This window comes from Thunnus thynnus, chromosome 11 (assembly GCF_963924715.1).
Source record: "Thunnus thynnus chromosome 11, fThuThy2.1, whole genome shotgun sequence".
Lineage (NCBI taxonomy): Eukaryota > Metazoa > Chordata > Actinopteri > Scombriformes > Scombridae > Thunnus > Thunnus thynnus.
The window spans coordinates 33,689,561-33,713,767 of record NC_089527.1 but is presented as its reverse complement, the minus strand read 5'-3'; the positions used below and the strand labels follow the sequence as shown (position 1 = coordinate 33,713,767).

General features: G+C 38.9%; 1 protein-coding gene across 2 annotated transcripts in view; it reads right to left on the bottom strand.

Annotated features, from left to right (window-relative positions):
- Positions 1-6,323: 6,323 nt before the first annotated feature.
- Positions 6,324-24,207, bottom strand: part of rab3gap1 (RAB3 GTPase activating protein subunit 1) — a 68,012-nt gene continuing 50,128 nt past the window's right edge. The window contains exons 22-25 of one of the 2 annotated variants that reach the window (XM_067604575.1): positions 23,741-23,856; positions 20,479-20,581; positions 16,296-16,319; positions 6,324-8,770 (exon numbers count right to left, since the gene is read on the bottom strand). In XM_067604575.1, coding sequence (XP_067460676.1) covers positions 8,522-8,770; positions 16,296-16,319; positions 20,479-20,581; positions 23,741-23,856 — 492 coding nt within the window. In that variant the 3' untranslated portion in view covers positions 6,324-8,521. The remainder of the gene's footprint in view (positions 8,771-16,295; positions 16,320-20,478; positions 20,582-23,740; positions 23,857-24,207) is intronic. The other variant, XM_067604576.1, reaches the window with a different exon arrangement.

Sequence of the window (24,207 nt, the reverse complement as noted above, 5' to 3'; positions counted from 1 at the left end):
TTTTCTGTGTCTCTGTGAAGATGGGACAGTGCTGATAAATATCACCTTGAGCAACCCAAATGTACTGGTTTCGGTATGTGTGTGTGTGTGTGTGTGTTAAGCCTCGATTATTGGAAAAATTTGATGGGAAAGATTTTGAACTATCAGACAATCTTATCATTTTAACTCCACACTGTCCATATTTTGTCTAACTAAAGTCAAACCAGTAAATGTAATAATAAATAGAATGCATGTGCGTCTACAGCGTAGCTTAGGTGTCAGTGCTGTGTGCTCCACTGGTCATTGGTAGTATAACTAGGTTACATATTGTTAATTAACTTTTCAAAATGCCTAAAGTTGCTGTTTTACTCTTTATTCGTCTGATTTTTTTAAATATTTTCTAATTGTATAACCAACCAAGCAATCAGAAATAAAATCTCAACATATTTCTATCAGATGCATTGCTATGACATTTGGTTCAGACATTCATGGCTGCCATCAATGATGAACCCTTGTGACTCGTTGATCGTGTTTTGCTCAGGAGAACCTCTCAGAACACTGTTTTTATAAAAGAAACTGTGGAAAAGAAGAAGAAGTGAAGACCAAAGTTTTTTGTCTGTATATACTGAAACTCATAGAATCAGTGTTTTTCTAGGATTCTGGGCTAGATCTGATAAGAAAACACTATTTTTTCCACCATGAAAGTGGAAGGCTGCTTTGCTAAGGAGAAGCTCCTAAAACACTGTTTTACAGAAGAAACAGTGGGAAAAGGAAGGAACTGAAGCCAAAAAGTGTTTGTCTGTCCATATTGAAACTTTTTATATAATCAGTGTTTTTCTATGATTCTAGGCTAGATCTGATGAGAAACCACTAATTTTATCACCATGAAAGTGGTAATGTATTTTGCTAATGAGAGACTCCTAAATCACTGTTTTGACAAAAGAAACAGTGGGAAAAGGACAGAAATGAGGACAAAAGGTTTGTGTCTGTCTTTACTGAAACTCTTCATAGAATCATTGTTTCCTCTATCATTCTGGGATAGACCTGATCAGAAAACACAAATTTTTCTACCATGAAAGTGGAAAGGTGTTTTTCTAGGGACAAACTTCCAGAACACTGTTTTTATAGAGGAAACGTTGTGAAAAGGATAGAAGTGAAGACAAAATGTTTTTGTCTGTATTTACTGAAACTCTTCATAGAATCATACTTTCTCTATAATTCCGGGCTGGATCTGATCAGAAAACACAAATTTTTCTACCATGGAGGTGGAAGGGTGTTTTGTTAAGGAAAACCTCTCAGAACATTGGAAATGGACAAAAGTGAAGAAGACAGGTTGTTGTCAGTAGTGAAAATCTTTCCAGAATAATTGTTTTTATATGATTCTGTGTTAGATGTGATGAGAAAATGCTATTTTTTCACCTTAAGAGTGGAAAGGTGTTTTTCTAAGGAGAAGCTGTCAAAACACTGTTTTTACAGAAGAAACAGTAAGACAAAAGTGAAGACAAGTTTTTGTCTATCAATCCTGAAACTCTCTCTAGAATGAAAGTTTAAAGGTGTTTTTCTAGGGAGAAACTTCCAGAACACTGTTTTCACAGAAGAAACAGTGGAAAATGGACAGAAGTGAAGAAAAAAGGTTTTTGTCTATCCTTAAAAATGAAAAAAATAAAAAAATTTCACCATGAAAGTGTAAAGGTATTTTTCTAATGAGAAGCTCCCAGGTTACTGTTTTTTTGGGTTTTTTTTTTTTTTTTTTTTTTTTTTTACAGCAGAGAGATTTAAAACAGGAGAAATTTGAAGAAAAAATGTTTTTGCCTGACTTTTCTGAAACACTCCCCCAAAAAGCAGTTTTTGATCATTGTGAGCTATATTGATGAGAACACACAATTTTTACACTACTGAAATAGATGATTTTCTTGTGACAAGCTCTCAGAACGCTGTTTTTTACAGCAGAAACAGTGAAAAAGGGACAGATGTGGAGAAAAAAGGTTTTTGTCAGTCTTTCCTAAAAATCTTTCCAGAATCACTTTTCTTTGATGATTTTGAGCTGGATGTGATGAGAAAATGCTATTTTTCCACCATGGAAGTGGAAAGGTCCTTTTCTTGTGCGAAGCTCCCAGCTCCCACTGTTTTTACAGCAGAGAGAGAGGTTTCATTACTCAAAGTATGATGAACCAAAATCCCAACATGTTAATCCCACAATGCTGTGTGTGCCGGTTCAAATTCAAATTTCACAGTAACATCCATGCTTGATGTGACAGTAACATTCAGAGTACAATATTATAGTGTGAAGTATGACAGTTACATCTCATGAAATCATTGAAATAATTTACAGTGCTTTTAAATAGTTTGATTATATGAATTCATTAATTAATTGCTTAGCTAATTTAGCTAATGTGAATGGATTATTTACATTTTAAATTGATTGCGTACATTTTAAAGTAAAATAAATAAATGAAATTCTAAATTTTAATCTTTCAATTTTTAAAATTAAAAAATAAAGAACAGAGCAAACCAGGTTCATAGATCATTATGAAATCACTGTTACAGGTTTGAGGGGAAAAAAAGCTAACAAAAAAATTAATTAATAATAATAACAACAACAACAATAATAAGAAGAATAATAATAAAACAGATACATAATAAACATAAAATCATTCTAATCAGTTTCTACTATATATTAACACTGTTTACCAAAAAGAACACTATAATCTTAAGACTTGAAAATACACTAACCTTGTTCAGATAGTCTGGAAAGGATGCAAGAACTAAAGGGATCACACATTCCTTCACATGCACAGTTTGCCCAGTTCTGTCAAAATCATCTGACTTGAAATGACAGCTACAGAGAACCTTAGTATCATTGGGCTCAAAATCCTTCTGTCGGACAACTATGGCCCAAGCTTTCCTTAGTCCAGGAACTTTGGGGAACCTTTGACAAGGCCATCTCAAAAATCAAATCATTTGTAGAAAGTATTCATAAAAACCCACTATTTGTGCTTTTTGGGATACCGGATTCAGATTTGGCTCCACCCCTAGTATCAACCATTTCTACAGCTTTGTCTCAATTCAGGGACTGCATCCTTCGAAGGACCCGGTCTACAAAGGCTGGAACCAAGCAAATGAGACTGTCTGGTCTACAGAGGATTTCCAGCTGTGTCGCTAGGTGTTCCCATGCCTACTCAAAGCGCCACTCCTGTTGCCTAGCAACCTTGACAGCTGCTGTTCATTCAGCTGATTACGTTACTGGGAATCCTCCGTAGACCACCGTGTCATTTAACGACGTAAAGCTTAAAGTGAAGAAAAGAAGAAAAAAGGAAAAGAAATGGAGCCATTAAAAAAGGAACTTATATTTCTTTTGTTTTACCTGATGTTCACTGAAATTGAGATGCTTCAACGCCGGTGCCTGCGTGTGACATATTTCAGGCTGAGAGAGGACCAGGGCCATGATAAACTAACATTGGTTGAGCTGTGCACTTTTAGCCAACAGTAATGTTAACATTAGCTAGTCCAATTAACATTTAGTTAATTGGACAAGGTGATCCACCTCCTAATCCTGGAAGACCTGGAGGTAGTCCTGTGGGTTTGCAGGGCTTCCCGAAAAGCAGCTGGAGCAATCAACGGCTGCCATATCCAGATCAAGCCACTGTGACCCTGATGGTCAGTGCTACAGGGACAGAAAACTGTTCCCATCTATCATCCTGCAGGCTGTATGGGACCATCAGGACTGCTTTATTGACACCCATGTGAGCTGGCCTGGGTCAGTACATGACTCTAGAGTGCTCCGCCACAGTCCACTGTATAGGAGGTCACTCTACCCACCCCCAGGGCACTTCATCCTCGCAGATGGAGGGTACCCATGCCTCCAACATCCACTCCCCCCTATAAGAGGCCAGTACAAGGTATGGGAACCCAGCACTTCAATTGACATCATTCCAGGGCACGCTCCATTGTAGAGCATGCTGTTGGGATGATAAAGACCAGGTTCAGGGCCATCTTCCTGCAAGCGCTGTAGGCGCACCACACCTTTGTACCTCACATGAGTAATCACTCAACAGGATTTATAGAATCCTGAGGAAGAGTAAGTCAAACAGGATTAATTATTTTTTCAGGAGATATATATTTTTTCTTTTTTTAACATTTCAAGTCATAACAGCATGTGCCTCCTCCACAACATCTGCCTTGGGGCTGGTGACATCGTGGCCCCGGAGGATGATGTGGAAGAGGATGAGGGGGATAATGGGTTGGAGGCAGTCAGTGGTGCTCTCTGATGGGATCAGCTGTCCGCTGAGGTGTCTGCCTGGAGGAGTTACCCCCTGACCATCATTATTTTTAGTAAGAGGAGGTAAAAGAATTGTAGAGCTATGATTTCTATTTATTTAAAATGTTTTTCAGAATATTTTTACCTGTTGAAATATTTTGTGGTGAGATTTCTTTTGTCAAAATAAGGTTGTGAAGTAGTATTTTTTTATGCACTGTCTTCTAGTCTTGTCTCTTTCTGAAAATATCTTAGTGACATGGCTGCCGTCGACTGAGTCAGCCCTGCAAACCCAACCGATGGACAATGCAGTTGACAGTAGAGAAATGCATCCCTAAACACACTCTGGAGACCACTCCAGATGATGTCCCACTGACAGAAGACACCAGGGTCTTTATTGTGGCAGCCCATACAGGTCCAGCAGTACCACCAGTGACTCCCTGCCTCCCTGCTCAGCAAATTCAATTGCTTGATTTAGCAATCGAATTATTCAATTTTGACTTCTTATGTACTTGAGTTATGTTCTAAATAGTTGTCAAGATGAAAAATGATATATGTTGTAAATAGTTGAAAAGTTCAAAGATGAAATATGTTATAAATAGTTGGAAAGATTAAATAAACAATGTATTCAACAATTACTGTATTTTGCTTCATTCAAATTATATATGCAGTCATTCAATGTTATTTTTTAACTTAACTCTCAAGTAGAGAGAACAGTCTGTCCATGCTCTCTCTGCGTTCCTGTGCTCTTCTCTTCTCTGCCTCTCTCTGCCACCTCATGTCTTCTTTGATAAGCTCAACAAGCTCATCTCCCCTTCTCTTTCTGTTGACTGGCTCTGACTGGCTTCTTTTTCTTTTAATAACACTGTCATCTGTGCACATTGCTATAAGGTGAAGTAGTCATACACTGAAATGTTTACTGCACATAATGTGTAATATTTGGACACATAAAATCAATGAATAATTACCTCTATCACTCATGATGTGATTGGTCACACTAACTGAACATTCCAATCATAGTTTTATGTCAATTGGAGATTATATGTATGAGTAAGCAGGATTGTGGTGCAGCTGTAGACTTTAAGATTTTAAAACTAAATCTAGTTTGAAGTGAGTTTTTTTTTTTTTTTTTAAGGTATAGTCTTGACTTGTTCATTTTGGTGACAATATTGAAAATTTACATTTGGTGAAATAGTTTAAATATAACTAGATGCTGTTGAGCAAAATCCAAATAGACGCCTAAAACTACTCTTTTTGAATCTCAATGTTTTTTCACCTGCAAATCACCAAACTCATTATTACTTGATGGGACTGTGAGCTTACAATCATGTCTTTATATAAGACACGTCTTATCTGTTTGATCTCTATATTTTTTTAATCTTTAACTATATTTGTCATTAGTCACTAAGCTGAAAAAATAGGAAATATAATGTATAGCCTAATATAAAGATTACACCACTTCATCATCCATTTAGGAAATTCAAGTCTGGTAATGAATTAATGGACAACACTGAATAAAACTTTATCCATATCATAGAATCAGAGCTCCATTAATGATGCCTTTTTTTCATTGACCATGCGTGCACTAGTGAACATAGGCACCTCGTCTATTTTTGACAGAGGCGTGTCAAGCAACACAGAGCAGATCGTGTTGGACAGGAAGTAAGACAAAGAAACAACATTGAGCATCCGGTCAAATTTCAAAATAAAACACCCAGTGCTCGTATATCAACAATAAACGCAATTAAAACAGACAAACAAAGCAACAATTTAACTAGTAGAAGCACAAAAATCAAGGAAAATGACCAAATCAACGAAAATTAACAAAATTGGGCAGTTTAGTTGCCCTGCTACTGCAGTAATTACGGTAGCCTTAAGGCAGGCCAGCGGTTGCAGTCACGGACTTGCATTTATAGGGCTGGCCCCACTTTTGTGGTACAGCCAAAAATTTATATTTCTGAAATCAGTACATTAGTATTTTCATTCATGCAATATAGTATCCATTTTAAAACTGTAAAATGTATATTTTGTTAATTACAATATCAAACTTTGTTTCCCAAACTCAGCAGAAGAAAAATCATACAAAGAATCACTGAGACAGCAGAAAAGGTTTATTTTTAAATAAGCAGACATTAAGGACCAGCATTTAGCATGTACTGTACACACATTTTGCCTGCATAGACAAAGGACCCCTACACCTACAAAGAATTTACCACTGGTTAACTTGATAATACTACAGTTCATTGAAATTGATACAAACTTTTGAGTGATCACCCTGGCCTCACTGTGATTAGTAAAGGTACGTTTTTCCAATAGGTATGTAATTGCACTTCAGAGCAAGATCTACACACATTGATGTGTGATTGCACTTATGTGTCAACAAGCATTCATGTGCAAAACACTGCTTAAGTCTGTAAACTAAAGCAGGAATGCCATCAGCATATCGACAATAAGTGGGGTCAGTAAACCCATTACTGAACACCACAAAAATATAACAGGTATAGAACATGTTATTGAATATGTTATTCTATCACTTGGAATGTGGTCAGAAATAAGGAGATTACAGTCACATAAGAGACCAGAAGAACAGAATCATATAGGCAATGACAATACATAAAATATTTAAATCTGAGAATAAGCTCTGAATGTAAAATGTGAAATGTTTTTTGTAGCACAACAGTGTTGAATTCTAGGACTCGTGCACATATAACTGATTGAAGAATTTAGTTTTATTTCATCAACATATTTTTCTGCCGTCAGATAACTAAATGACTACGCAACTGCAGCTCATGAATGCTACATGTTAACCAACAGTCATTCCTGTGTTGCTGCACTGACATCCTTGATGATTTTATGCTGCAAGAATATTAATGCAGACCAACTACATCTGTGTTGGGTAATCAGTTAACATTAATCACAGAAAACTGGCGATGACAGAAATTACTGCTATGCAGCACATGGAGCCCCCAAAGTCACAAAATATATTTGTTTATATCCTTCCACTGCCCGACAATGTACCTAGTCAGGGTCAGCAGCTCTCCTCCCCCACTGTAAACAACCTGGGATCAGTCCTGTTTCCCCTTCTGTTGTCTGACAGTTTGCCAGAACTCCTCCCACAACCGGGTTTTTGCTTCTGCAACCACTGATGCCATCCCCCCTTTTAGCCATTTGGAAACTGCCTGCTGCTTCAGGATACCCCTGGGCCAACCAAGCCTGAAAGGCCTCCTCCTTCAGCTTGACAGTCTCCTTCATTGCTGGTGTCTACCAGTAGGTTCTCAGGTTTCTGCCATATCAAGCACCGATATGTCCAGATATAAGGCAGATATTTATTTGTAGTGGGAATGTGATCTGATCTTAACTGTGAGGGTAGGTGTACTCTGTATGTTTGAGCCAGGTGCGCTTTGCATACTGGGATGTGAATGAGCGAAATCAACAGTTGCAAGCAGCTAGCCAGACAGTGAATCAAGGTCCAACCTGGACTAGCGTAACAACCACTGCATTTCTGTGCGAAAAGAAACCATACTGAGGGGAAAATGCAGCAAGTTTACCAACTCATCTACAGATTCAGACAAGAGCAAACAAACTAAACTGAAAACACCCTTAGTCTGTACCCTTACCTGGGGCCTCACCTTGAGAGAGACTACTATGGGCCATTGCCCCTAACACAGCTCCCAGGTACACTGGGACATGAAAACCACTCCAGTACAATAGGGTGGTGATTTGCAGACTAAGCACATTGCCACCATATTGTGATGGAGTGGTTGTCATGTTGGGGTCTCCCAAGGCAAACTGCAACTTTTAGCTCAGTCTTAAACTGCCAGCTTAACTACAGATGAAATTGGGTGACACTTTCAAGTCCCCTCTGTTTACTAATGCTTGATATTTGCAATTGTGTACAGTGAAATTTCAGCATTCTATAGTATATGAAATCTCAGTGTGCCCATTACCTGAGTGCTGCTGAAAATTAAATTTTTTAAAGGACCAAATGCAATAAGGCCTACCTAAAGCTGTATGTCTCTTTTTTTTTTTTAGATAGCAATGATCATAAGTGTGTTGGGCAGGGGGAGTTAGAGATATGTTATGCCGGAATAAAAACATTCACCAGTTTTGAACAAGCATTAGTGCCCACAACAAACTCATTAACCCACAGAAGAGCCACAAATAAAACTGAATAATTTTAATGAGACACCCTGTGTTCTTAACTGCCCTTCCAGTTCTGGCTACAAATGATCATTGTCGAATGGAACACAGTTTCAGATGAAATATCTTCATAATGGGTGTTTGTTCTTAGAAGAAGGAGGTGTCTGAGGAGAAAGCCCCTGCCAGCCTGAATTCTTCCCTCATCAACACACAAAAGAGCCGCTGAGGTAGAGCTTTGGAGTACGGTGCTGGCCGAGGAACACACGTACGTAACAGAATCTCCCTGCCTGCTGGAGGAGGGAAGTCAGGCATGTTGCTGCTTCCTACAGTCAGCTTCTTGTCCTCTGTTCTGGCTGCATGCCCCAAGTCTTCCTCCAGTGGTGCAAGGAGTGCGGCCTAAAAGTGGAGAGAATGTGAAATGTTACTAACTAGCAATCAAAACTTTGACAGGGGAGACTCTCAGAGCCCTGTATGTAGTTTGAAAAACTGCAGCCTGATGCAAAAATTTAAGCCTGAAAACACATGTAAGCTAGTTCAAATATACTGTTCATTTTCACAAAGAATAAATTTAAAGGCCAAAATCCTTGAAACCAAACCAACGAGTCTGTCTCTCAATACTTTCTGACCTCCCTCACCTGTCTGTGGCACCACAAATTCAGTATAGTTTCTTTTTTTTTTTTTTTTTAAACAGCTGGTGACTAGTTTTTAGCGTTAACATTACTCAGGAGGACATAAGGCATTTGTTGGGCACTATTTCAGCAAGTATTTCATGCAGCAGGATGATGTATGAAGTAAAAAACAATCTGTCTTGGTCTACTTTCTTTGATGTAAATAAACAATATAAACTAAACATTAGAAACAACTGTTTGTACAATGCAATACATTTCAACAGCACAACTACAGGGCCCAAAATGAACACTTAGTTGAGTCAACATCTCTCTAAAACAGTTTTAACCTTCATGAAGGTAGGACTTATTCAGGACTCTATGTGTTAGACACCATTAGTTTTAGCTACATAGAACTAATAAAATGGACACTGAGTATGCATCTTCATGCTAAGTTAGGCTAAACGTGTAAATTAAATGAACAGATATATCACATTTTTGAAAATTTAAGACTATCTTATTTAAGCTTGTATGACCACTCTTGTATGGCTGCTTTGTTTTAAGAAAACGTAACATGTTGAACACTTCAAGTAAGATATCACAAAAAGTATGATACTCAGCACTTTGTGTAGTGTTATTTGAAGTGCCATGCACTGTCTGACTGGTGCAACAGGCTGCTTAATTATATTAGACTAATCCACAGTTGTTCAGGATGTACACCCTTTGATCTTCTGAACTGATCTTTCCACAAAGCAGAAAAGGGGATTTACCTGAGAGGCACACACAGGGTCACACACAGGGAGTATGGTTACACACACACACACACACACACACACACACACACACATACACGCACACACACTAGACTCTCTGTAATGTAACATCTTGTTTAGTCATATTTAGAGTATGATGTTAACAGGGAACCAATTAATGTGGGTATTTCAAGGATTTTTCTGTCTACATGATAAGAATTTTTTTTCCAGTTTCCTCATCATGGTCTGTTCTGTGCTTTTATTCAACTCTGACTGGAGTTCTCTTAACAGTTCAGGATGAAGCAACTGTGGTTCCTGGCTGGACAGCATTATTGCAGTTTAACAGTATGCTAATTTTGGCTTCTCTATTATATTGTCAGTAATAGTAGACAAGTAATATTATCTTAGTATCTTCCATGTTACTGCTGTTAGCTAGAGATTTTCACAGGTCGACTTGGTTACTGGTTTTTAAGACCTGAGTCAAGGCAGGTCCATATTATATTCAGTCTATCGAGTTGCCAAGTAGAAGGGGCCACTGGTTACATAAGTGTTTTTCCCCATTCTGTATTCCCATTTCAAATTTTTATTGAAATATTATCCTCATATCCTCAATATTACTTAAAGTGGAGAGTCGGGACTCTTCTGGATAATGTAACAATCCTATGTGTGTGTGTTATGTTCAGCTTCAATGATTTCAACGTTGTTTATGAGAAATAATGTTTTGTCTATTATTTTGGAATGGTGTATAGCTAAAATTCTATAATACCCATGAGCCTTGTCCAATGAGAAGCGCAAATCTGAGCAATAATGAATTCAAAAGGCTTAGTTGTTGTCGTTGAATTCTGGATCTTAATCATCTTTGCAGTTGTTGCATGGAATTTTTACTTTCCAAATTTCAAGACTTATTGTCATTTTCTTGTGTATTTGCATACACAAAAAACAAAATGCTGTTCCTCCCAGCCCACAGCAGTGCAACAACAACAACAGAGAGGATAAAGATACACTGTATATCTAAAAATTCCCTTTAAAAAAAATGATAAAAACACATAAATCCCAAGAGAAAAAAAAAAAAAAAGCACGAGCAGTCAGCAGCACAGTGCATTAAAGTGCATTTAGAGAGAAAAGTACATTTCTCAGTTTGATGTAGACCGCTCTTGCATGTCAACAAGTGACCAGCACTGATAGGAGTTATTTAATCCATTTTGCTGTCCAGAGAACATTAGGCAACATGACTGTTGGAACAGCTGGTTAATATGGGTTAACAGCTAGCCTAGCTTGCACTCCTCCGTGCTTACCCCGCTTCCACATCCTGTTGCACTGCTTTCAATGTTTCCTCTCTAGTGCAGCTCCAGGCAAGGCCGTGGTCTCCTTTGGGTCCACTTTACGTAGCAGACCAAGCGCACACAGCTGATTTAGCTCCAAGTATTTCTGGTATAACAGTATTTCTCGTAGCAAAAGTCTTTGTTACAAATGTCCAAAACAAACTGACGATCATAGACATATTTTCCTTGCACTCCACACGATGACACAGACATAGACGTAGACATTGACAAAGACACTGCATAGTTGGAACTAGGAGAGGCCGCTGCAAATGTTAGTTGCACTGCCATCACACCAGTTCATGGAGAGAGAGAGAGAGAATACCACCAAGGACCCCTTAATTTCTCTTATTGTCTTCATTAAATAACTCTTCTGTTGGCTTCCTCTGTGCAGTTTCTCTTTTGGAATGTTGGTAACAGTGGCAGGTAGCAGTTAGCAGTTGACAGACAGCTGGTTGTTTTGATTTAAAAAAATATATCCAAAGATATTTACTCTTCTGCTCTTGCTGATTAATGCTGTTACCTCTTCTTTAGAGTCTTTTCTGAAGATTATTTGAAAGTTATTCTGCAAAATGTCCCACTTTTTAGGTCCATGTTTGAGATGTATTCAGGAGCCCATATCTGGTGCAGCCACTCTCTCTCATAGAACATAGAGAACCAGGAGCACCCAAAATAGCTCATCCCACTTTGCAAAACCAGAGTGGATCATACCAGAGTGAAAGGAAGCGAACTCTGTTAATGATCAGACGACTTACCAGACTGGTAGCCCTGACACAGTCCTCATTGTGGCTGGGGACATAAATAAGGCTAACCTTAAATTGGTGATACCTTTTTCCAGCATATTACATGCCAAACCAGCTAAGAAAGAACATTGAATCACTATTACACACAGTGTAAAGATATTTATAAAGCACAGGCACTACCACCGTTCACCAAATCAGACCTGCCACCATCTTTCTCATGCTAAAGTATCAACGAAGGCTGAGGCAGGAAACACCAGTGATGAGGAAGGACAAGTGCTGGAAAGAAGCTGTTTACATGATGCTGACTTGTGCTTGTTCTGCAGCTCTGGTGATGACATCACTGATTTTACAGAAGCCGGAGTACATTTACTAACGAACTGCCAAGGTTAGCATTACAGTCTCCCTGAACTGCAAGCCATGGGTGGACAAGACCAATCCGTGATGCACTGAATGCATGTACTGCAGTGTATAACACAGGGCTTGCATCTCATAGCATGGACAAGTACAAAACAGCCTTGTACAACCTACAGAAGGCAATAAAAGACCCCAAACAGCAGTATTGAGAAAAAGTGGAATCTGAATTTCAACAACTCCCTGCATATGTGGAAGAGACTGAGGAAAGCAAGAGACTATAAGGGGCCTCCCACTTTCATGGCTAGTGCTGAGACATACCTGACAGACGACCTGAACATCTTCTTTGCCCGCTTTGACGCTTCCAGCAGATCAGAGGAGGTGACGCAGGTGTAGTGGTAGGTGAGGCAGAAATACTGATCACACTTTCATCTTGGCGCATGATGTAAGAAGGGCTTTTAAGAGAGTGAACACTAGAAAAGCAACAGGACCATCTTCGGGCCTGTCCTCAAAGTGCAGACCAACTAGCCTCAGTGTTTATGGCCTTCTTCAACCACTCCCAAGCACCATCATTGTCCCAATGCCCCCAACTCATACCCTAATAGGTCTAATGACCTTCAGGCTTGTCAGTAAACTCAGCGATCCGGGTCTAAACTCCCTATGCAGCTGGCTGAATCAATTTTCTTACAGGCAGTCTTTAAGTTGTTCATGTGGGCAGCCACACTTCATCCACTCTCACCTTCAACATCAGCTCCCCTCAAGGATGTGTCCTGAGTCCCCTGCTGTACTCTCTGTACACCATAGTGAAGTTTGCTGATGACACAGCCATGATCTCCAACAACGAGAGAGTCTACTTGAAGGAGATGGACAAGCCTATCACAATGATGCTGGGAAAATATCCTATTCCTGAAATTCAGTAAGACAAAGGAGCTGAGTGTAGATTTCACCAAGAAGCAGGACAGGAGCTACCACTCCATTAGAATAAACGGGGAGGGGACAAGAGCTTAAATACCTTGAAGGTTCACATCAATGAGGATCTTACATGGACAACACAGACTGACAACCTGGTAATCTGGTTAAGAAGGCATGCCAGAGACTTATCACTTCAGACATCTGTGGGATTTTGAAGAACTATTACTGCACCGTTGAGAGCATCCTGACAGGGAACATTACAAACTGGTTTGGGAACAGCATCCAGTGGGACCAGATTGCATAGGGTATTGCAATCAGCAATCCTGAGGACATATACCATTAATGCTGCGGGTCAAAAGCCAGTGAAATGGTTATGGACACCATCCACACCAACAATGGCCTCGCTGTGCTGCCATCAGGGAGCCACTGCTACAGCCTGAGGACCAGCACAGCAGAAAGGATGAGAAGGAGTTTATTTCTTCAAGCTGTCAGGCTCCACAACAGAACTTGCCTAAAGACTATAATCTCTGACAATGGCGATGTAATATATCACTACATACTGTACTTGTGACAAAGATCAACTTGATTTGATATTACTGCTCTTTTCTGCTGTGGCTGCTCATTAACTGCTGGACCATCATGCTGCTGCCAATGTTGCAGTTTTCTCATTGTTTGGGTCCACCTCATTCTGTATCTCAATCAAATTATCCTCAGGTCTACTCAGACCGGGTCTGATTGTCTTTGGGTCACATGGGATTGGGCATTCTTTTTTTGAATATTAACTTATACATGTCCGATTTGGTGGGTTTTCCACTTGATAATTTAAGATTGGGCCCAAAATTTCGGACCTGTGAAGATCTCTACCATGAGCTTTTCATTTTTACGTTCACATTAACATGTGGATCAATAATATATTATTTATCATTGTGCTGTTTGTTCTATCAATGAGTTGAAGATGTGACTTTACAGACAGTGATCAGAAATCTGAGTGTTTATATATCACATTAACCCAGTTACAGAATAGTTTAGTTGGCATGGGCAATAAAGAAACTACAGTTAATTACAATGTTGGTTTTATTGTCATAGCTCTGGCCATCAGTCAGTGGTCATGGCCATCAGACTGTGTGTGTGAAGTGTGTAATAAACTGTAGTTTTCCTGTAACCACGGTATGATGTTTACATACACAGACACACAAGGAAAATACATAAAAAAAAACTCACTACACCAGGGTTACCATCTTGCAGGTAAAATGCTATGTCTACCTCAGACCTACTGTATTCTACTTTAACAATGGAAAAAACTCCTCCCCCGGTCCAGGCTTCTTCAGAGGAGGAAGGAAAAACGGAAGCTTAATACATTTATCAATAAAGGTATGACTCCTCAAATCTCTCCTAAATCTGAGGACAGTAAAGGGAGGATAAACAACATGTAGTAGGGGTGTGTAGGGAAGAGTGCCAAGACACAAAGGAGCTGACATGGAACTACAGGGAATCAAGCGTTCTTAAAGTGCAACACAGGAACAACGAGACTGCATCTATTACATATATAATACTTTGCTGTGCAAACCTCCATGTCACCAAAAATATCCTGCTTTCAAAGCAGGTCACATCAGAGAAACATGAGAGGAAGAAACATACAATACAGACATTTCTGTTAAGATCTGTGAGGTTGGAAAGAGGTCTATTTGTGCTTTAGAAAGGTCTTTCAGGGGTTTCATCTTTTCTGAGTGCTGTCATTTATGGAATGCATTTAAGCTTGCTCTATTGTTGATATTAAAATATTGATAGTGACAGTTACAGTTTAAGAGATCCTAATCTCAATAAGCCTATCTGTTTAAATAACAGGCATAAGCAACTAACTAAAGCTGTAAATAGACTTTAGATGATTGAAATCACAAAGACTAGAAACTCATCACACAGACTACATACACAGATTCCATGAAATAATTAAAATTTGTAAATTCTCAACTGCAGGTATAAATGAGTAAAGGAATTACAGTGGAAACCACTTATAGTGATCACGTCTGTCCGGATCAAATTGATCACTATAAGCAGTTGATTATTATGACCAATTTTTTTTCTTTTTCTTTATTTCTCATGAAGTTTACAATTTAATTGACATTTGTATATTTATTACATGAATATAAAGTAATGAAACAGGCAGCTTCACTATTTACTGAATTTTATTGACTGTTTCAAAATACAGTACAGTTGTTTCAAACGCTTGTTGTTTCACTGCTGCATCTCGTTGGCTCGTTTTTGGCATTTTGTCATACGCTTCAAGGAGACAACGTTTCTCATTTAGAGACAATGACTTTCTTTTTCCCGTCATGATTTCAATGTATGTGCAGCACCAGCCTCAGGTAACCAGCTGAAAACAGACGGGTTGTGCGTTTAGGCTGCATGGGTGGGGGCCGCAGTGTGAAAGTTGAACCAGAATCAAATTTGGAGAAACGCAACTTGTAACACTGCGGTGGCCAACTATAGGCGGTGATCAGACTGATTAGAGCTGCAACCCTGCCATGAGGGAGGACAAAAACATTACTAGGAAGAGGAGATGATATTTCTCTTCTTTCGATAATGAGAGACAGAGACAGAGAGAGAAGCAGTGGTTGAGTGAGCTAGAGAGGGGATGAGGAGAGCGAGCAGTGGTAGTGAGAAAGCTGGTGAATGAGAGGAATAAAACTATTCTGATTGTTTCATGGCGGTTACAAATAAAGGTGCCCACAACCATACCCCGCACCTCTACACAATCCTGCAGCCTCCTGATAATGGTGCCGCAGCTGCTAATTGCATATCATATGTGCATCATGGGAGTAAAATAGAAATACTGTAGTTTTAAAAAAAAATTCCATATGTTTTCATGTATGAAAAGACCAAAAATGAACACTGTAAGCAGACTACTTCATTAGTATAAGCAAATTATTTAAACAGCATTTGTATAGGTCTATGGTATATGATTCTGTCTAGAGCTTTTTGATACATATAAGCGGTTGATCACTGAAACCGTGATCACTATAAGCGGTTTCCACTGTATTGTTAATATTGATGAGGAAATAAGTTCCTTGTAGTGCACACAAACCTCTGGAGCCTATTAATATATGCTTATTTTTGTACTGAGGATAAAATCCAGCAGCTCTTTACTTAGTCCTACTCAATATATCATTGTTGGAAAGTTCCTGAGGGAATGTAGGGGTACAGTGGTAGTTGGGAGGAAAAGTCTCATTGTTGGTGGTTACCTCGTCACTTGTGAAGTCAGCCAGCTTGACGCAAGCAGCAGGGGGAGAAAAAAAAAACAGAAAAACACAGTCGAATGGAAGAAATGTACAACAAAAAAAGAAAAAGCACATATTTGTGTAAGGAACTACTTGATTGCCGATTACCTCAAAAGCATACACAATTACCAGAATGCTAAGAAGAAACACAGTTTCTAGGTCAAAACCTAGTATATAGCTGGACCGTGTATGGCCTTAATTTCACACGTTGACCAATTTGTTACAGTGATAGTCAGTGGTAGTGTCTATAATGTGAATTCCTGGATATTAAATGTTCATCTGCAATTCTCTGTAGTGGTCCCGATAATATTTGTTGTTAAAGTGTACTGAAGTAACATATCACATGACATGGTTAAGCTACCTTTGAGTCAAAAAAAAAATAAACAAAAGGTTAGAAATGCAGTGCTTGTTATTTGGGGTGCTTCAACTGTGTGCTCTCCCTCATGCCTCCTGGTGCATGGAGAGCTGTTTTCTCTGTGAGCTCACACTGTTTGTCCCGGTTTGGATGCAGCATGAAGCCGTGCAAACCAATGTTGAAGGTTTCTCATCAGCAGCAGCCCCATGTGCACCACTGGGTGAGCTGCTGACATCATCCCAAGGAGCAACATGACGCTTCCTGCTGGCACTGAGGCCGTGGACCTCACGCATCAATTCAGCCGCAACAACGCCTCCACACACTCCTCCGACAGTTGTGCAATCATGGTGTGGGAGTCTAGGTGCAGACCGAGGCAGGGCATCTACTGCACCCTTAGGATGTAATAGAAAACCGTTTGCGCTGGTTCATTTTTGAAAGAGCAAAGGCCTATGGGGAGACTCCAACACTTGGCTGGCCGACCAATGGTGCAACTTCATGACTCATTCACTCAGTCAGAGACACTCCTATGTGTAAGGCTGGCTCCGCTGCTGTGGTCCAACCAAAAATTAAAAAATGTACTGTATGTTTTATAATCTGTGGGCTGTATCACAGATATTAGATCACACGATATCACACAATATCACAGCTCTGCTCAGAGGACTTCCCCTCTCTCTGCTCTCTTTATGACTGTTTGTGTGTTAACATTAATAGCTATAAAATAGAATTTAAGCAGGTTGGTTAAATAACTATAGTATGTTTCCATCAGATTGTATTGATTGCTGTCAAACCTTTTTGTTCATAGAAGTACAGTCAACAAAAGACTGAATTTTAATTTTATTGTGTAACCTAATCAGAGGATTCAACTCAGGTATTGGATAGTGATTATGTTATAGATAAATGTGTCTCTGAATATTTGAGTAATGTATTGAACTAGGTAATTCATGTTTAAATGTGAATGGCAATGGTGAAATGGGTAAGTTTTGATTTAAAGTTAATCTAGGGTAATCAACTCAGGGGAAATAACGTGTTTTCTCTCAGACAGGATTTTCTGTTTTACGCAGGAGAATGTCCGTCTTCACCAAAAAACACGCCCCTGCTGAAAAAAATAGCATATTGCTCTCTGCCCAGAGCTTCTTCCTTTTTGTATCTCCAAGGAGACGCATGTCGCATCCCTAAAGACTTCTACCATTTTAATTTTCTCTGTACTTTTCCTTTCATATAACATGAGCTGCTAAGTTACCTTTCTTTCCTTTTAAGCTACGTGCAGTATTGTTACTTCAGCTAAACAAACTTTATGTTGAAATTCTTTCGCGCTTAATGCCTTGAAGTATAGTTTTGTTCAGCTGCCGAAATTATTTTTCAAGTTATTTAGTAAGAAAGTAAGTCAAGAGACTTCAAAGCAAAACAACCCACTCTTCCACAAATCAAGACATCTTCAACACTGTCTTACCAGAGACGACGATATCAAATCAACTTTGTCTCCTTCATCTAACGGTTCAATCCTGTGGTGATTCTGCGATTCACCTGAAGAAACCGTTAAAACATTTTGTCTTCAGGCTCCCGCAACACTCACGTGCGGGAAAACGCTGGGAAACCATGCCACTGAACAGCTGATCTCTCATCACCCTGACAACAGCTGAGTCATCAGTTCATCTGAGGACAATGCTACAAAAAAGTAGGATACAGAAAACCTTTCCTGACCTCCTTCTGCTTCTGTGATTAAGAGTTGGTGTCGTTTGAATTGATCTCTCTAGTTATATTACCTTAGCCTCAACTAATTTACCAGTAATTATGTTATCATTCCGACATTTCACCATCAGTCATTCATAACTTGTAACTCGCCACTACACTCATTCTGGTGGATTATTCATTTATCTGTTTGCATTGATACCTCATTTATTCACTTATTAACCATTTTAGTTAAATAAATATGCATTTATCAGTATGTCGTTGTCTGTGTCTGAGACTTAGAGCCCTGTATCCTGCTCCGCAGTCTTCTGGAGTGCTAGATGATGACCAAGTCTCAGTCCAACAATTCAAAAGCCAAGGCAGCCAGGGCAGTGATGCCACCAGACCACTGGCAGATGGTCATGAATCAGAGATGATAATCCCCCAAACAACCTATTTGTGTCACTAGTGTCCAATTTTGCTTCCAATTCCAAATGTCAAATGAAACCTGCCTACATAAAAAACATACCAGAGAGTACAATATATGGGGTCTTATTTATAAATCAGTGTGTAGGATCCATACTAAAAGTGTAGATGCCCACAAAAGAAGAAAACGGCGTGTACCAAAAAAAAAAATCAGATTTATAAAACTGTGCGTACGCACGAATGCAAGCATGTTTCCCTTTATAAATCACAGTCTATGTGGAAATGTGTGCATGTGGATCAGCCTGATATCACGCCCTCTACGTGCCCACGTTCAACAAGAAATGGTCAATGCAAAAGCCTTCATGAATATTGATGTGCATGTGTTTCTTTGGCCGGACAGTCAAATCAGTCTCTCTGTCTTGAGACGCCTGACCAATCAGTGTTGTTGAGAGTCAGTGTATGTGCCCTCTCCCTTGCTTGCTTGCTTGCTTGCTTGCTCGCAGCTGCAAAGAAAGGACCACAACAGCTGTGAACAGACTTCTACTGTTTTATTTCCCCGTTTTTGGACTTCTTGAAGGTATGTGTGTAACCCAAAACAACCATATGCAACTTCAGTAAATATTCCTGTTTATGGTGAACTCAGACATCTCTGGTTAAGTTTCTTACCGGACACCCTGCAGCCGGAGTTGCCAGTTAACCAGTTTTAAGTGTTTTTTACATCACACACTCAATATCTAAAATACAACAAACACTGTATTCATTTATATTTACTCTAAAATCGAGCATACAGGTGTTTCTCTAATTTACACAGTCCATATATGAGTGCAAGTGGTGAAGATGTGCCAGTGAGGTGACTGGAGAAGGCAGAGTGTGTGTGTGGCCGTAACCACGGTGTCTCCAGTGATAGTTGTGTGTTCACTGCAGTGATTTTACACACAAAAACTATATGGAAACTAAAATCATACCTGGTGATATATGCACAGTATTAGAAGATATTATTAAAAATCAATTAGCGCTCTGTTCTGAAATTATTTTCAAGTTGTTTGTTAAGCTAAGTTATTTGATGTCATCTTGGATTTCTACAACCGATGATGATAAGTTCATCAGTTAGTTAACGTGGTTGAGGTGAAAAGGAATCAGTATATTCACGCTTGATATCAGGGAAAGGCAAGCCAGACTTTACAGAATCCTGCCACATCCTGATATCATATCATTCATTTCAGCAGCTGCTGTGCTGCTCCACAGCTGACCCTCCACACTGCGCTCCAGGTGAGGCAGCACTGATAGTGCAAGTACAGATAACACTGCTAGTTCGAATGTTTATGATAATGGTGATCTATAAATAAAATTTGATATTAGTTAAGTAAAATTAAATGTGTGAGAGGCATGATTATACAATCTGGCTTCAATTCACCACCTCACCATATGCGTCGCCAATTTTCCCTGTCTCCAAATGTTCATACACATGGGTCAGAGTTTATGTATGGGTGCTCACATTCTCCTGTCAAGTTTGTTTTTATAGATCACAACTTTTGTGTGGGAAGTGGTGTATATCTATTTCAAGCCCCATTTTGTGCATACCCAACGGTTATAAATGAGAGCTCTGGTCTTTTCACATGGTACAATACATAAGGCTAGTGAAATAATAAACCCTGGTGAACAGTGTCATAGGGAGCAGGAGAGTGAGAGGCTGCTTACCCTCTGAGCGCTGGCAAACAGTCTGTGAATGATGCTGCCTGCTGGCCCCTGGCCAGCTCCAATCACCACCACCTCTGGTTCTTCCAGCAGAGAGCTAACAAACCTGGAGAAAGATGTCAGCAGCACTGGTCAGTGAGGTGATCACAATAGAGCCCTGCTGCTAGTAGTAGGGAAATCCGTTTGAATTTTTTCCAGATTCCATGTTTTCCATTCAAAATTTTCTGAATTCTGTGTTTGTCATCAGAAAGAGTATCTGATCATGTAGTGGATGAATACAATTTTAACAATTCAATAAGGTTCTAAATTGAATCATACACTAAATGAAATGAAATGATGTAACACAACATTGCACTATTTTTTAATCAAAGAAAGCGCTTAAATACACAGTACACTCAGACATTAGCATGAAGAAGTGAAGCAGATATGTAAGTAGGGGGGACTGAAATTGACATAATAAAAAAAACAAATAAATAAATAGAGAAATAAATAATTAAATACTTAAATAAATTAAAAATAAGTATATTTTGGTAAAGAAAAAGGCTATTTCTTTATTTTTACATGTATAGATTCATTTATCTATTTACGCATTTCTACATTTCTATGTTTAATTCTGTATTGCTACATTTATTTATTTCTGTACTTCTGTCAGGTCCTACCTCAGGGTAAAGCCAGATTGGTTATCTGGTCTTCAAGTCTGACCTATCATCCTTTCAAAATATAGTTTCTGTGTCCAGGCTGGGCCCGGGCTCCGGTCTTTTCAATAGTGTCCCTTGTTTGAATGGATCTGAATCCACAAAAAAGCTAATTTATGCTAAGTTCTTCAATACGTTAATGTTAGTTCACTAGCATAATGTCAGAGCTTTGGTATCTTTACTCTTGTTGCTAACGTTACCCTTTTCAAAGTCCGTGTTTATTTTATTAGCAACTTGTTACTGAGCAATGCTAACTACCTTGAAGTTAGGTTAATATACTAACATTTGTGTCTGTATCATTAGTTTACATGTTACTTAGACTAAAACGCTAGCTAAGTGATTGTTAACTATACTAGATAAACCAAGATAAACTACAGCCTGTATGTTTAACTATATTTTAGTAATATGCACCAGACTATAATTAATAGTCTAAAATAAAGAAATAGCCTTTTTCATTACAAACATGTATCTATTGTTAATTTATTTATATATTTAATTATGTATTTCTGTATTTATTTTTTATTATGGCAATTTCAGTCCCCCATATGTAAGTGCTATGGCCTGAAGTAATCTTTCATATTTTTGTGAGTGATCATAAAAAATAATGACCACAGAATAACATTTGTAAAGCAAGGCTTGTATGTGAAGGGATTTGAACAGCAATTTTCTCATTCTCCCAAAGTCAGAGTGTAGCCACTAACCAGCTGTAGGGATGGGAATCATTAGGATTTTATCTTTAACTTATCCAAACCTTTATTGGTCCAGTTCATATTCTCACTGGTTCTTTTTCATTACTAAAGAATTCTTTTTAAAAAAGAATAAATTCAGAGCAGGATTAGAATTGATTTATATTTTAAATATAACTAAATATTGTGTCTAAAGCAGTAACTGTAAAGTTTACAACAGCAAAGTCACTATATACACTCAATAATATTTCACTGGAAAGAAATCTAAAATGTCAATAAAATAAATCATATTCCAGATATCAAAATACTGAGTGAGGTGTAGAAAGAATGAAGAACACAGACATAAGTGACTATCAGTCATTCCTCCTGTCCTCCTTCCTCTGCTGCTAGTAGAGGGAGGGGGGGGGGGGGGGTCTGCTCTCTCAGCCAGTACCTAATATAAGTGGCACACTTTAATATATGTGGCACACTAAGGTAAATTGGTAGGGTGCATAGAGACAGCTTTCAATTTAGCTTGTTCATAAAAGTTCCCTATGTTCTAAGCAGTTGAAAATATTAATTTTCTACATGTTTATGCTTGTTGAACAGGTATTTTGATAAATTACTCTTATTGGTTTTTTACTTGCAAAGATTTTATTGCTCTTTCAGTAACAAGCAGTTTTCATCTACTCGAGTAATACATTATCTTCACTTCACCTTGTTCACTGTCTCAACTGCAGCCTCTCTGCTAGTTGTGTGTGTATGTGTGTGTGTGTGTGTGTGTGTGGAGGAGCGGAGCCCCATCCTCAGTGAAACTCCAACACAGACAGCAGAAGACAGAAGCAGCACAACCATAAATGACACCAAAATGTGGCAGAGCCTCTCAGCATAGTTTTTTCTGTTCATTCGGCTTAGGTGCTGTGAAAAAACACTTAAGCCCTGCGCCTAACCCACATAATGGTTGGGAAAACCCTGATTATTATAAACTTCGTCCACATTTTGGCAAATTCATCGATATTTCGCGTTTTACAGTTGATTCTATTTTTATTATGAAATTCCGAGATTCTCTCCGTGTTTTCCGCAACGCAGGAGTCACTAATGTCATGCTTACAACAAATGAATTTGCAGCGCCTGTCTGGGGAATTTAAAATGAGTGTGTGTATCTTGTAATTTTTTTTTTTTTACAATTCTGAAACTCGCAGGCACGGACCATTTCATCATGTCTGCTACTTCTTCCCTAGCATCACACATGTAAATGGTAAAATGGTAAATGGACTGTACTTGTATAGCGCCTCTCTAGTCTTCAGACCACTCAAAACGCTTTTACACTACCGATCACATTCACCCATTCAGGGGCTACCATGCGAGGTCCCAACCTGCCCATCAGAGGAAATCTAATCATTCACACACATTCACATATTGATGGCACAGCCATCAGGAGCAATTTGGGATTAAGTATCTTGCCCAAGGACACATCGACATGTAGACTGGAGGAACCGGGAATTGAACCGTCAATCTTCCGATTAGTGGACGACCGGCTCTACCTCCTGAGCCACAGCTGCCCCAAGTCGCATCTGTAGTAGTATCTGTGTTTACTGTCGTTCAGACAAACATTTAAAATGCTTAATGTAAAATCATGTGTATTTGGAAAGATGTAGGAGGCTTGCACAGCTTGCCCCAAGTCTTTATAACGGAGCTTGAAAATGCAATGTTAGCATGGCCCATAGTACTATATCATGAAAAATAGGTCAGGTTGAAATAAACTGGAATTATCGTTCAAGAGGCGATTAGTTTCTCAGCAGGGCTTATCCACCAAACTGTATAACATTTGCTACAAATGGTCATTTCCTTGACTTAAGCATTTCTGACTGAAAATCTGCTCAAATAGAGCTGTGTGCAACTTACTTCTCCAGCTCCTCTGTGTCTTCTCCCTTCTCACCCTCACCAGTGGCAAACTTGGCCTTGAGAGAGCGAACTCGGGTGATGACTGTCTCCATGGCCATCAACTGGTTAATGAAATCCTATAAACAGAGAAACGTCACAAATGCATGCTGTCAAAATAGGAGCTGGAAGAACTTCACATGAGGCATGCTTCAACCCAAAACACATGAACAATCCATGCAGTCCAGAAGTGTCAGGATTAGTTTAGTTTTTGTTCACTCTGTACTTAAACATTTTAGATTTGAAGTTGTGACTATATGGTTGAAGTGCAAGTTTTTGGTTGTAATTTTAAGATGCTCTTTTTATCCATAGTTCCACAATTTTGGGAAATTAAAATGAAAAAAAAACTTAAAAGGGGACATATTTCGCATATTTCCAGATGTTTATTTTTAATCTGGGGCTCTACTGGAAAAAAAATTGCATGATTTATA